This window comes from Tursiops truncatus, chromosome 20 (genome assembly GCF_011762595.2).
Source record: "Tursiops truncatus isolate mTurTru1 chromosome 20, mTurTru1.mat.Y, whole genome shotgun sequence".
NCBI lineage: Eukaryota > Metazoa > Chordata > Mammalia > Artiodactyla > Delphinidae > Tursiops > Tursiops truncatus.
In genome coordinates, this window is record NC_047053.1 from 33,328,391 (window position 1) to 33,342,090 (window position 13,700).

At 41.0% G+C, this 13,700-nt stretch overlaps 1 protein-coding gene across 1 annotated transcript in view; it reads left to right on the top strand.

Moving 5' to 3' along the window:
• LOC101324789 (uncharacterized) overlaps window positions 1-9,576 on the top strand; it is a 37,002-nt gene extending 27,426 nt beyond the window's left edge. The window contains exons 8-10 of the mRNA XM_033847648.2: window positions 5,582-5,700; window positions 7,718-7,996; window positions 8,264-9,576. Coding sequence (XP_033703539.2) covers window positions 5,582-5,700; window positions 7,718-7,996; window positions 8,264-9,576 — 1,711 coding nt within the window. The remainder of the gene's footprint in view (window positions 1-5,581; window positions 5,701-7,717; window positions 7,997-8,263) is intronic.
• The last annotated feature ends 4,124 nt before the right edge of the window (window positions 9,577-13,700 follow it).

The following is a 13,700-nucleotide window of genomic DNA, read 5'->3' on the forward strand; positions in this document are numbered from 1 at the left end:
TACTGTTAGTTCTTCAACTTTGTTCTTTTTCAAAGTTGTTTTAGTTATTCTAAATTTTATTTCCATATGAATTTTAGAATTAGCTTGTCAATTTCTATAGAAAAGCCTACTGGGATTTTGATCTATAAATCGATTTGGGGAGAATTGATGTCTCAACAATATTGAATCTTCTGATCCAGGAATACATTATATCTCTCCATTTATTTAGGTCTTCCTTAATTTCCCCCAGCAACATTTTACAGTTTTCAGTGTGCAAGTCTTTTACATCTTTCGTCAGATTTATTCTAAATATTTTATATGTTTGATTCTATTATACATAGTATTTTAAAACTTTGATCTCTGATTGTTTGTTGATATAAATTAATCTTTTTTTATGTTGATCGTGTACCCTGCAAACTTGATAAACTCATTTGTTAGTTCCAGTAGTATTTTTGTAGATTCTATCAGGTTTTCTACATAATCATGTTATCTGAAATAAAGATAGATTTACTGCTTCCTTTCCATTCTGAATATCTCTTTTCTTTTTGTTGCCCTATTGCACTGGCTAGAACCTTCAGTGCAATGTCAAATAGAAGTAATGAGAGCAGACATCCTTGCCTTTGTCCTGATCCTAGAGAGAAAGTACTTTGTCCTTCACCATTAAATATGATGTTAGGTATTTTGTAGAAGTCATTTATCAAGTTGAGGAAGTCTCCTTCCTTTCCTAGTCTAATGAGGGCTGTTCTTTTCTTTAATCTGGAATGGATGTTAGATTCTTTCATTCTTTTCCTGCATCTATTGCAATGACTATGTGATTTTTCCCTTCTTTTCTTTTCTTAATTTGTTTACTTATTTTTGGCTGCATTGGGTCTTCTTTGCTGCACGCAGGCTTTCTCTAGTTGTGGCGAGCAGGGACTACTCTTCGTTGCAGTATGCAGGCTTCTCATTGCGGTGGCTTCTCTTGTTGCAGAGCACGGGCTCTAGGTGCACGGGCTTCACTAGTTGTGGCACATGGGCTCAGTAGTTGTGGGTCACGGGCTCTAGAGCGCAGGCTCAGTAGCTGTGGTGCACAGGCTTAGTTGCTCCATGGCATGTGGGATCTTCCCAGACCAGGGTTCAAACCCATGTCCCCTGCACCGGCAGGTGGATTCTTAACCACTGCCCCACCAGAGATGTCCTGATTTTTCTTTTTTAGTGTACTAAGTTGGGTAAGTTGATTTTCAAATATTAAAGCAACCTTTCATTTTTGAGATAAACCCCACTTGGTCATGATGTATCATCTTTTTATATATTATTGGATTTGATATGCTAAAATTTTGTTAAGAATTTTTGCCTCTGAGTTCATGAGAGATATTGGTCTATAGTTTTCTTGTAATGTCATTGTCTAATCTTGGTATAGTGAAAGTTGGCCTTATAAATAAGTTGGGAAGTATTCCCTTCTCTTCAACTTTCTGGTAGAGTTTGTGTAGAATTGGCATTATTTTATTCCTTAAATGTTCGGTAGAATTTATCAGTTAAGCCACCTGGACTTGAAGCTTTCTTTGTTGGAAGGTTTTAAACTGCACATCCAATTTCTTTAATATCTTTACTCTTGAATAAACTTTAGTAGTGCATGTCTTTCAAGGAATTTGTCCATTTCATCTTGAATTTATTGGTATAAAGTATTCTATAATATTCTCTTATTATCCTTTTAATATCTATAGTACTTTTCTATTTTGCAGTTTATTTATTTCTACTTTGATTTTTATTGTGTTCTTTCTTCTCTTACTCTGTGATTAATTTGCTCTCGTTTTTCCAGTTTAAGGCGGAAGTTGAGGAAGCTGAGTACAGCATTAGCAATATCCCACATGTTGACATAATATGTTTTCAGTTTCAGTGAGTTCAAAATAGTTTTTGATTTCCCTTTTGATTTCTTCTTTGACCACAAAGTTACTCAGAAGTGTGTTTAGTTTCCAAATATTTGGAGCTTTTTCAGCATTTTTAATTTCTAATTTAATTCCATTGTGGTCAGAGACATATATTGATTGACTAAAATCCTTTAAAATTTTTTTTTAAGTATTTTTTTAAGTTATTTTTTTGCTGCGTTGGGTCTTTTTTGCTTTGCCTGGGCTTTCTCTAGTTGCGGCGAGCAGGGGCTACCCTTCGTTGTGGTGCACGAGCTTCTCATTGGATGGCTTCTCTTGTTGCAGAGCACAGTCTCTAGGTGCGTGGGCGTCAGTAGTTGTGGCACACAGGCTCTAGAGTGCAGGCTCAGTAGTTGTGGTGTACAGGCTTAGTTGTTCTGCAGCATGTGGGATCTTCCCTGACCAGGGATTGAACCCATGTCCCCTGCGTTGGCAGGCAGATTCTTAACCACTGAACCACCAGGGAAGTCCCAATTCCAATATTCTTAATCTTTTGTGTAGATCCATATTCCAATCTGGTGTCATTTTCCTTCTGCTTAAAAATACTTCTTTTAACATTTCTTATAGTGAAAGTCTACTAGTAATGAGTTCTTTCAGCTTTTGTATGTCTGAGATAGTCTTTATTTTGCTTTTGTTTTGACAGATGTGGGTATAGAATTCTAGTTTGATAGAATTCAATTCATTACTTTAAAGATGTTATTCCACTGAGTTCTCGTTTACATTGTTTCCAACAAGAATTCTGCTGTCATTTTTATCTTTGTTCCTCTGTATGTAGTGTATAGTTTTTTCCTCTGGCTGCTTCTAAATTTTTCTCTTTATTGCTGGTTTTGAGCAATTTGATTATTTTTTGTGCCTTGGTGTAGTTTTGTCCATGTTTCTTATGCTTAAAGTTCATTGATCTTCTTGACTTTGTGTGGTTTTTTTTTTTGTTTTTTGCGGTATGCGGGCCTCTCACCACTGTGGCCTCTCCCGTTGCGGAGCACAGGCTCCGGACGTGCAGGCCCAGCGGCCATGGCTCACGTGCCCAGCCGCTCCGTGGCATGTGGGATCTTCCCCGACCAGGGCACGAACCCGTGTCCCCTGCATCGGCAGGCAGACTCTCAACCACTGCGCCACCAGGGAAGCCCGCTTTGTGTGTTTATAGTGTTTACCAATGTAGAAAAATTTGGGGTATTATTTCTTCAAATGTTTGTATTTCTCCTCTCCTTCATGGACTCTAAGTACACATGTATTAGACCACTTGAAGTTGTTGCACAATTTGCTGATGCTCTATTCATTTGTGGTGTTGTTTTGCTTTGTTACACGTTTTGTTTCATTTTGAATAGTTTCTATTACTATGCCTTAATGTTCACTGACCCTTTCTTCTGCAGTGTCTAATCTGTCATTAACCTCATTCAATGTCTTTTTCATTTAGACATTGTTTGTAATCTCTAGAAGCTCAATTTGGGTGTGTTTTACATTTTCCGTGCCTCTACTTAACATTTTCAGTGTTTCAGTTCAGTGTCTGGGTTTCTTAACAACTGAAATACAGTTATAATAACTTTTCTTCATGTATAATAACTTTTGTGTGTGTGTGTGTGTGGTACGCGGGCTGCTCACTGTTGTGGCCTTTCTCGTGGCAGACCACAGACTCCGGATGCACAGGCTCAGGAGAGCCTCATGTGTAATACCTTTCTAAATGTTCTTTTCTACCAATTCTAACATCTGTGTAGATTATGGGTTAGTTTTGATTGGTTGCCTTTTCTCCTCAGTATGGGTCATATTTTCCTACTTCTTTGCATGCTTGGCAATTTTTCATATGATAACAGATGTGAGTTTACTTTATTGTGTGCTATATATATTTATATTCCTGTAAAAGGCTTGGGCTTTGTTTTGTGTGAAATTAAATTACTCAAAACAGTTTTATTCTTTTACGTCTAGCTGTTAAGATTTGTTGGGTAGGAGTCCAAGTAGCCTTTAGTCTGGAGCTCATTATTTGCAACTACTGAGACAAGTCCTTTCTGAGTATCATGAGGTTTTCCAGTCTGACTTGTAGGAACAGGTAATATTCCTACAACCCTGTGTGATATCCAGTTATTCTTATTATTAATCCTTTCATGTGGTTCTTTTCCTGGCATCAAGTAATTCCTCACACAAATGTACTGACCAATACTGTGTTGAATTCTCAAGAGATCCCTCTGCATATCCCCAGAGTTCGTTGTCTGTGTACTTCTTTTCTCTCTCATACTCTGCTTTGTGAACTCTAGTTACCTTGGTTTTCCCAGACCCTCAGCTCCATTTCCTCAGTCAGGGAGTACACCAGTCTCGGCCTGGACTTCTCTTCCCTGTACCATGACCTGGAAACTCTCTCAGAGAAGTAAGTTAGGGCTATTATAGGTATCACTTCATTCATTTTCCATCTCCTGGGGATCACTGAACTGTATTGACTGAGGTCCAGTTTCTTGAAAACTGTTGTTTCATATGTTCTGCCTGATGCTTTCATTGTTTCAGGTGGGAGGTTAATTTGCTCCTTGTTACTTCATCTTGGCCAGTAGCCAATAACATTCTTTAAGTCTTTTTTATTTTGATACAGGGTCCAATTAAAGATTAGTCATTGCATGTCATATCTTTGTTTCCTTTAATCTAGAATATTTCCCTACTATTTTTTTTTTGGTCTTTTATGACATTGGCATTTTTGAAGAGTCTAAGCCAGTTGTCTTGTAAATTGCCCCACAATCTGGATTTGTCTGTTTCCTCATTTGATTCAAAGTAAACGTTTTGGGGAAGAATACTATATAGGGGATGTATTCTTCATACTTCATCACTTCAGGTGGCCCAGTGCTAAGTCTGATCACTTGATTAAGGTGGTATCTTCCATATCTCTCCATTGTGAAGTTAATTTTCCCCTTGGTAATTGATAAATAATATGAGGTGTCATACTTTGGGATCAGTGGAGATCCTACTTTCAAACAACTCTTCACCCAGCTGTGCATCAATGATAATCCTTGTCTGAATCGATTATTACATTGATAGTTGCAAAATGACACTTTCCTAATCTATCATTCCTTTTGCATTTATTAGCTGACATGATTCTATAAAGAAGAGCTCCCCCACTTTTCATTTGGAGTATCATTATGAGCTCATGTGCTTTTTTTTAAATTAACTATGTTATACCTTATTATAATGATCATGTTATTCTTTGGAATGTTCCTTTTGTCTAGATTTGGCCAATGTGATCTCTGTTATTGTTTAACCAAATGATGCTTTTTTATTATGAGAATAATTTCTAATATATTACTACTGACAAATAGGACCTGAGAAAGGGACTCCAGAAGGTGCGGCCTTATTCAGACTCTTCTTAGAAGTCTGCCTTCTTCCTGTGTACTCTCAACCCAAAGTGAGGCTTTGGGGTTGGAAGGAGATACTTCTGAATCAAATTACAGATCAATGTCACCCAATTCTAATCCCTATTCCCTTTTTTCTAGGAATACCACACCTACTGCCATCCTAATCCTTCTGTTGGGCACCTCTCTCCTCCTCTATATTTATTTACAACAGTCAAGAGCAGCAATTGGCCAACCGGCCCCTATCCTGTTCTCCAGTCCATATGCCCCAAGAACTCCTTTTTGCACTGGTCTGTGGTGGCCTTGGACTCCCCCTTCTACCTACTCAAGTAACTCTTTTATCACAAATTTAATTACCAATGTTTCCATTTATAGGATCTTACCTAGCCGTATGGCCTGCTGCCTCTGCCAATTTAAAGGTACTATTGAGGTTGTCTGTAAGACAGTCAAGCTGCATTGTGACAGTGAATGCCTGACAGACATGACACGCTGTGGTGAGTCTCAATTGTGGAATAATAAATTTTTAATTTAATTTTTTAATTTTTAATCAAGGATGATAAATTTTAAAATTAATGATGTAATTGCATTATTTTAATTAATTCATTCAGAGTTCCAGATCCCTAAGTTTCTAAGGACCACCCCCTTGCTAAAAATCAGATTCTTGGTTACATTATTAAGCTAATAATAGCTCAGGTAAATTGTTAGCTTAGTAATGTAACTGATCCGCATACATAAAGGAACGAGAGAAAGGAATGGAAGGGGGAAGGGAATTCACATTAATGACCACATATCCTATGCTGTGCTCTCTGCAAATGAGAACTTATTCATATAGCACATCACATTTTGTAAACTGATTTATATACATTAAGTCTCAGGCACTCTTTGTCTCATAGGAGAGGAGTAAATATACTTTTGTTTATTTTGTGTGTTTCTGCAATTTTATAAAGAGTACAGGTGATGCTGTTTTATGTCCTATTTGGAGCCTGGGATTTTCTGGTTCCATAACCAGAAGCTGCTACCTAGCCCTTCTAATGGACGGGAGAGCTAGTTTATTCTTAGACTGTCTAGCTCTGAGCTTGCTCTGAATCTCAAGCTTTTCTATCCACAAAACACTCAGGGGGGTTCAACTATTTTTCTATATATTAGATTTATTGGCACTAACTTGATGACTTCCAAAATGTGCTTTCATGCCCAGGTAGCTTGAATACAAGTCTCTTTCAGTGATCTAGAGCACATCCTACAAACAACACTTTGCTACTTATATAAAGACAATATTGCTGATTTTTCAACACGGTTTTTTTTTTTTCTGGCCGTGCCACACAGCTTGTGGGATCTTAGTTCCCCAACCAGGGATTGAACCCGGGCCACAGCAGGGAAAGTGCCGGGTCCTAACCACCAGACCACCAGGGAACTCCCCCAGACAACTTTTTTTTACTAATTATATTACTCCCTTCTCCCCCAGATGTGGGCAGAAAAGGCATTTTTACTCTCCTTTTACAGGTGAGAAAAAACAAGATCAGAGGTGTTAAGTGCTATGACCCTCGTGCCCCGATCTCCTGTCCCCAGTTTGGGGCTCTCTGCAAGCCCATTCTCCTCCTTTCTCATGACCCTCCCCTCCTCCTCTGACCCTCACCAAAACTACTTTTAATCCTTTTGGAAGAGAAGCCCACCTGCACAATGGTACACATTGCCTTCACACAGTCAGAAGCTTTGGACAGTTCCCCAAGTAAAGCTGGAAATATTAGAGGTAAAATGAAATGAAAGCAAAGTAGCCAGCTGAGAGAAGTTGCTTGTTCCCTTCTGCAGTTGAAGACCTCAAGTATTATTCCATTGATTTGTTGAACATTCCACATTGGCCTATAATCTGGCAAATCTCTTAACTTATACCCCAGATCCCGCCCAAATTTTAGCAAAGAGCCAGGGCGGACATAGTGTTCTTTTCTGTATAGATCCTTGTGTTATGGGCGCTGGGATATGTGGAAGCAGGGACTGAGCAAAGGACTCGGTGGGCGGGTGGAGAAGGACATGTCCAGATGACGACCTGTTAGCGGCGGTTGCTGTCGTGGTCATCTGTGATAGCAGCAAGAACACAAGCACACTGAGGGGGTGGAGAGGGGGAAGCCTCACACTCCTCTGCCTCTGAGGCAGGACAGGATGGGGTATATGAATGTGAGGAGTCACAGTAGATCTGCAGAGAGTCCAGCTGAGTAGGGGAATATTTGTCTTCCAGCCTTGCCTTTTCTTCAGTACTGGCCCCTGGGAACCAGTGGAGTAATCCTGAACATAGTTACTATATTTCACGCTACAGAATTTTCTGAGTACATAGCCCCTTTTTCAAGAGATATCTTTTTCACATTTTGTTGTTGCCAGTCATAGGCTTAAGTGTGGGTTTCTTTTTCTCCTCAGTGGCACTCAAACTTTGACTGATTCCTAATTTATTTGGCTGTGGACTGACAAAAAGCTGTCCCATCAGTGTTCAATGATCAAAAACAGTCCCTTCTTTTTTGACAGATGAAGAAACATCTATAGAGAATGCAGAAGGATCGTTGATGAAGGTGTTACAAGCCCGCAAGAAGAACAACACCACTGAGCTGACTATTGAGTCAGAGAGGGCGTCGTCAGATGAAAGTGCTGTCAGCTTGTCAGGCTTCATGAATGAGCAGCTGGACTTTAATAATAAAAGTGATATTATCAGTACACTAAACCACATACAGCCTTATACCTCAGAGGGAAATCTAGGAGATGTGGAATCAACATTATTACCATTCATTCAACTTCTTTTCTCAAATACACCAGATGGAGATATGCCGCAGGGCCTTTTGAAAGGCGATACAAGGAGCCCTTCTGTTAAACCTGTAGCCAAGAATTCAACTAATAAAAACAAACTGAGGAAACTCCATTTTGCGGAAAATTTGTTAGCTGCAGAAACTCAAGAAAAAGTTGATGAGGTTAAAAAGGAAGAAAAACCTGCCACGCGTACGCGTTCCAACATTTCAAGTGCCACGTTTAAACGCTACATCTTTCAAAAGAAATTACAAACTGCCCAACCACAGAAAGACAGCCTAGCAAACCCTGAGAGTACAGAGGAAAGCCTGCTGAGAGTGAACAGGGTCCTCAAGGGCCCAAGGGGCATACAGAAAATGCACCTCAAAGCAGTGGGAGATGAGAGTGTCAGCGGGAAACAGAATGCCCAGCCATCTGAGGTGAACACTGCTGAAGAAAGAAGGCTCAGGAGGCCATCCCCAAGAAACCTGAAACAGCTTCTCATGGTGCAGAGTCCCAGGAAGCTGGTGGGAAAGTCCTCCAATGCAGAGTCTGCATTCATAAAGGAACACAAGGCAGCAGGCTCCTCTTCCCAGAAACAGTACTTCAAGGGCAGGCCTTCTGCCTCCATCCCTCCAAAATCCTCATCTGAGGTTAAAAGCAGATCGAAAGACTTATCCGACACTATTGATGTTTTAGAGGATGCGAAGGCTAGAATTAGAAGTATTAAGGACTTTGAACTAATCTCACATACTGGAAAAAAATACATCTTCCATAAAATTAGGTCTCATCGGGTCCAAAGAAAACCCAAAGGCAAAAGGAGTCGAAAGTTCAGAAAGAAAAGTTCACTCACTAGAATGATGCTTGCAAGCCCTCCGTTCTCTGTACTGAGGAGTCTCATAAATTCCCCTCCACGAGAGGCTGCTTCATCTTCAGGAGAAGTGACTTCTCAGGAAAAGCCTTTTCCAGAATTATTTTCTCTTTCAGACCCTTCTACAGAAAACACTACTTCAGGAAACAATACTGCACAAAATGTTTCTGAACAAATTATTTCTACAGGAAACTCTACTCTGCCAGGAGTAACCGGCCCTGGAAACACTACCCATAGGAACGTCTCCACTGCACATTCTACTGTTGCTGCAGACAACAGTATGCCAACTGTTCAACACACCAATGCAACACGATGGGAGTACCACAACACGGGCACTGAATTATCCTCCAAGCCCACAGGCTTCGCTTTCCCAGGGCTCACATCCCCGGGTGATCAAGTTGAAACTCAGCTAAACCAGCAGCTACGGTCCCTCATCCCCAACAATGACGTGCGAAGGCTCATTTCTCATGTTATCCAGACTTTACAAATGAACTGCTCGGAGACCCACGTGCAGCTGGCCTGTGCCAACCTCATCTCTAGAACAGGCCTCCTGATGAAGCTTCTCAGCAAGCAGCAAGAAGCAAATGTGTCCAAAGCGGAATGGTATACGGACCAGTGGAAAGCTGACAACTATATCAGTGAGAGCACAGAAGCCCAGAGTGAGCAGAAAGGGCAGGAGTCAAGTGAGGTGAGGGTAACCCCTGACACATGGGACCTGGACTTTTACTCAGTTTAGGACACGCCATTAACGTGCCCAAGCAGGAATGCCACGGGCTCCTAGTCTGTTTCTTATCTTCAGCCATGAAACGGGCTAAGACAGTGATCTCCCACTTTGCTCATTTAGACCGTGTGGCACTATTCCTGGGGCAGACGAGAAAAGGCATGACACAAGATAAATAAATTGTAGAAGAAAATGCTAATGATAAGATGAATAACATTAAATCTGGCTTGTTCTTATAGAAGCTACTAGCCTGAAAGGATTGGGTTTTATAGTAGTTTAAGAATAGTTAGTTATTGTTTAGAATAGGTTTAAGAATAGTAAGTTTTCATCCCTTCTATCTCCTTGTTTTTTAAAAATTGTTATTTATTTTTTTAGCTCACAAAAGAAGTTCCAGGATATGGCTATAACAACAAACTCATCTTGGCAATGTCCGTAACTATAGTAGTGACGATTTGGGTTATAATTCTCTGTCTCATTGAGGTAAGGACAATAATTAATTCAGATTCAGAACCCACAAACTGAGAATTAAATCCACCTTTCCACCTACTACTACTTGATTCTTCTCTTTAGTCATGAGGACTGACATACACTTTGTTCTTTTACTGAAAAGTATATTCCTAGATTTTTTTTGTGGGTTTTTTTTTTGGCAGGGGCTGCGTTGGGGCTTCATTGCGGTGCACGGGCTTCTCATTGAGGTGGCTTCTCTTGTTGTGGCTCACGGGCTCTTGGCGCGTAGGCTCAGGAGTTGTGGCGCACGGACTTAGTTCCTCCGCAGCATGTGGGTCCTTCCCAGACCAGGGATCGAACCCGTGTCCCCTGCGCTGGCAGGCGGATTCTTAATCACTGCGCCACCAGAGAAGTCCCCACAGGATTTTTAAAGGAACTCCACTCCCAGGAAATCTCTATGGAATTGGATCCATGATAACAAGCCATTGGACTATTTTGACAAGTTAAGTTTATAGGAAGGCCAGAGTTGACGTGATAGTAAAATTCCTTCAACTCAAAACACTGTGCTGATTTGATGTACTCACCAGTCACTCTCATTCTACTTTTGATTTCTTTCCTTGTTGGCTGAAATGATGAGAGGTATACGATCTCCAAAGTCATGGAGCTATCAGTCACCCTGGGAGAGGTAAAAGGACATGCCTAAACGATAAAAGTGGGATCTTTGCAATTCCTTAGGTTTACTTAGCATCTTTCTTCTCCGGTGTATTAGGAATTGTGTAGATAGGTTCCATTAAACCACTGCAAGTAAAATCCTGCAGCAGGCTACCCTAAAGTATGTCATGTTTATAGTAGCCTATTCCTGGAGCTAGCCTGTTTACCTTTTGTTCAGTTACACAATGGTTTATTACTTTTCCCCACAGGCAGTTGCTAACATTAAAAGAGTGACTTTAATAAGCTGACAATCTTGATTCTACCCTTCGAATCCAACCTACTTTATTTACCTTTTCTCTTGTAATGGCCTCCCTCCATTCCAGCCAAAGCGGCTCCTCACTATACGCTCGTTACACCATACCCATTCCTACTTCGGTCTGTGCCTTTGCCCATCTAAAATTCCTTTATTTTGCTTTGCCTGTGGAAGTCCTATGAATCTCTGAAAAGCCAACTCAAGTTCAGATATCTTTCTTCGTAAAGCCTTCCCCGAATACTGCAGCCCTCCTGATCCTAGTCCTGTGAGGTTTGTCACCATTTCTTAGGGGCCATAGCAAAGCGGTCCCTCCCCTCAGAACTCACAAAAGTGGTAAGCAGTTTCTTAAAAGGCAGCCCCCCAAGAGAGAAACACCAAGGTTAGCACATCGTGGAGCTGAGCAGAGATGCGTAAGGACCAATGGCTTGCAGCCCTATCAGACTTGAATACAACCTGACATGATGTACTAACTTCTAAAGAGAAATGTGTCTGTCTGCAGAAGGGTTGGTCAGTAGTGAAAGCATAGAAAAGGTGAGGAGAGACCAGCATGGGCAGTGCCCATCCTCACATTGCCCGAGAGTAGAGAGGGCACCTTAGGCAGCATAACTGAAGAGTCAGGGCCCCTAGCCAGGCTGTGCCTGTGGAGGAGATGGACGGATCCAGCTACCTCAGGCCTTCCCATTAAATTCTCGATTCAGCTGATTCCTTGTCTAATTCTGTTCTCACCAAGTAGCCTCCGATCGTGTGATTGTGCTTTAGTGTGCCACGGAGGCCTGTCCCACAGAAGGCAGTTCTCTCATTGTGTAGACACGGATGCCCTGTGTGTAGAACAGATGTATTTCTCATTGTCAAGTAATAATTTGGCATTCTGATTTTTGATCAATCCTGTGATATTGATAAAGTGCGACCGCCACAACAGGAAGACGTGAGTTCTCTCTTGGTGAGGAAGAGTATGGTTTCTGAGCCAGGAGGCTGGGGACTGGCATGGGGTCAGCCTGCTAGTCATTGGCCATTGCCCGGACTGTGCCCTCTACATCTCCAGGTGGCATATGGCCTTTTGCTTTTTTAGAATTTCTGGAAAGTCCCCTTTTTATTGTTTTTAACTTCTATGTAGTTTAACCTTGCATTTGTTTTGTTTTGTTTTGTTTTGGCCTGTGGGATCTTCGTTCCCCAAGTAGGGATTGAACCTGTACCCTCGGCAGTGAAAGCGAGGAGTCCTAACCATTATTTCCTCTCCCCACTTATATGATAAGCTTTTTGAGGACAGGGGCCATGCAGTGTTCTTCCTATGGTAGACAGTAATGGGGTTCAATGGAAGAGAGATGAGGCGTTATGTCAATTCCACAGTGAGGAATAATGCAGCCGAATATTGATTTGAAGTAGCATAGAGTCCAGCAAGAGACCCATGTGTTCTTAAGACTTTTGAAATGTCATGTTTTAATATTCGAATCCGTGGAAAAAAATGAATTAATGGTGGTAGAATAGCTGCCTGGCTCTTTGGGGGGTAAATAATAGCAGATCCCCATTTTTCATCTTAAATAAACCTATTTCCATAAATGTGAAGAAAGACCACATAAAGGCATTAGAAGAAAATGAAAGCAATATTTTTATAATCTTATGGTGGGAAAGAGCCTTCAGAGCCTGATGCCACAAGCAGAGCCTTTGATACATTCCACCATCTTGTCTGTGACACCAGCTTAGCACTGATTCATGCCAAGCGTAAGAGGAAGAGTTTTCCATATATTGTCTGATTTAATGCCCACAGTCCTCTGAGGATGATATTACTATCCCTCCTGCATAGATGAAGGAGATCAATGTGAGGGCCCAGTGGCCAAACCAAAAGCAGAAGCCAGTTTCACCCGACTGCAAAGCTTGTGCTCCCTACTCCACTCTTTTGTCGTGTCTCCTTAGAGACAAAAACACTGGTAAGATTCGAAACACTGAAATTCAATGAAAGCCAGTATTTCTTTACTATGAAGAGTTGTTTGTTTGTTTGGGGGTGGTGGGGTTTGACCATGCTCTGCAGCTTGCAGGATCTTAGTTCCCTGACCAGGGATTGAACCTCAGGTCACAGCAGTGAAAACGCAAAGCCCTTACCACTGGTCCACTAGGGAACTCCCAAGAGTTTCATAAGTCAACAAGAAGAAGACAAAGAGTCAAGGGGAAAAGGGGGCAAGGGCTGTGAAGAGTAGGAGGTGTGTTGACAGTCTGCCACCATATCTGCCCGTCCTCTCCTCATGGCTCATGTGGGGTGGGTTTTGTTAGCGAGGCCTTTGTCACCTCATGACGTAAAAATCATCTCTAATATTTTCTCCAAGTACTTTTATAATCTGTCTAGAATTTGTTGTATTTCTTTTTTAGTATGGTTGAGGTAGGGGATCTAACTTTTTCCCCCTACATGAAGATCTAGTTGTTTTCAAATCTTTCAATGAATGGTTTATTCTTTCTTCCCTGGTCTAATATACTATCTTCATCTGGACTCTATTTTGTGATCCAGTTATCTTGTCCTGTACCAGTACCAGTATCACACTGCTTAATTCTAGTTGCTCTATAACATATTTTATATCTGGTAGGACAAGGTCCTACTCTTTGACCTTCTTTTTCATACATTTCATAACTACTCTTACATATATTCCCTACCAAGTGTCAGCTGGCTAGGTTTTATTTAAAAATTATTTTGGATATAAATGGATTGCATTGAATTTGTAGGTTAATTTGAGGAGAACTG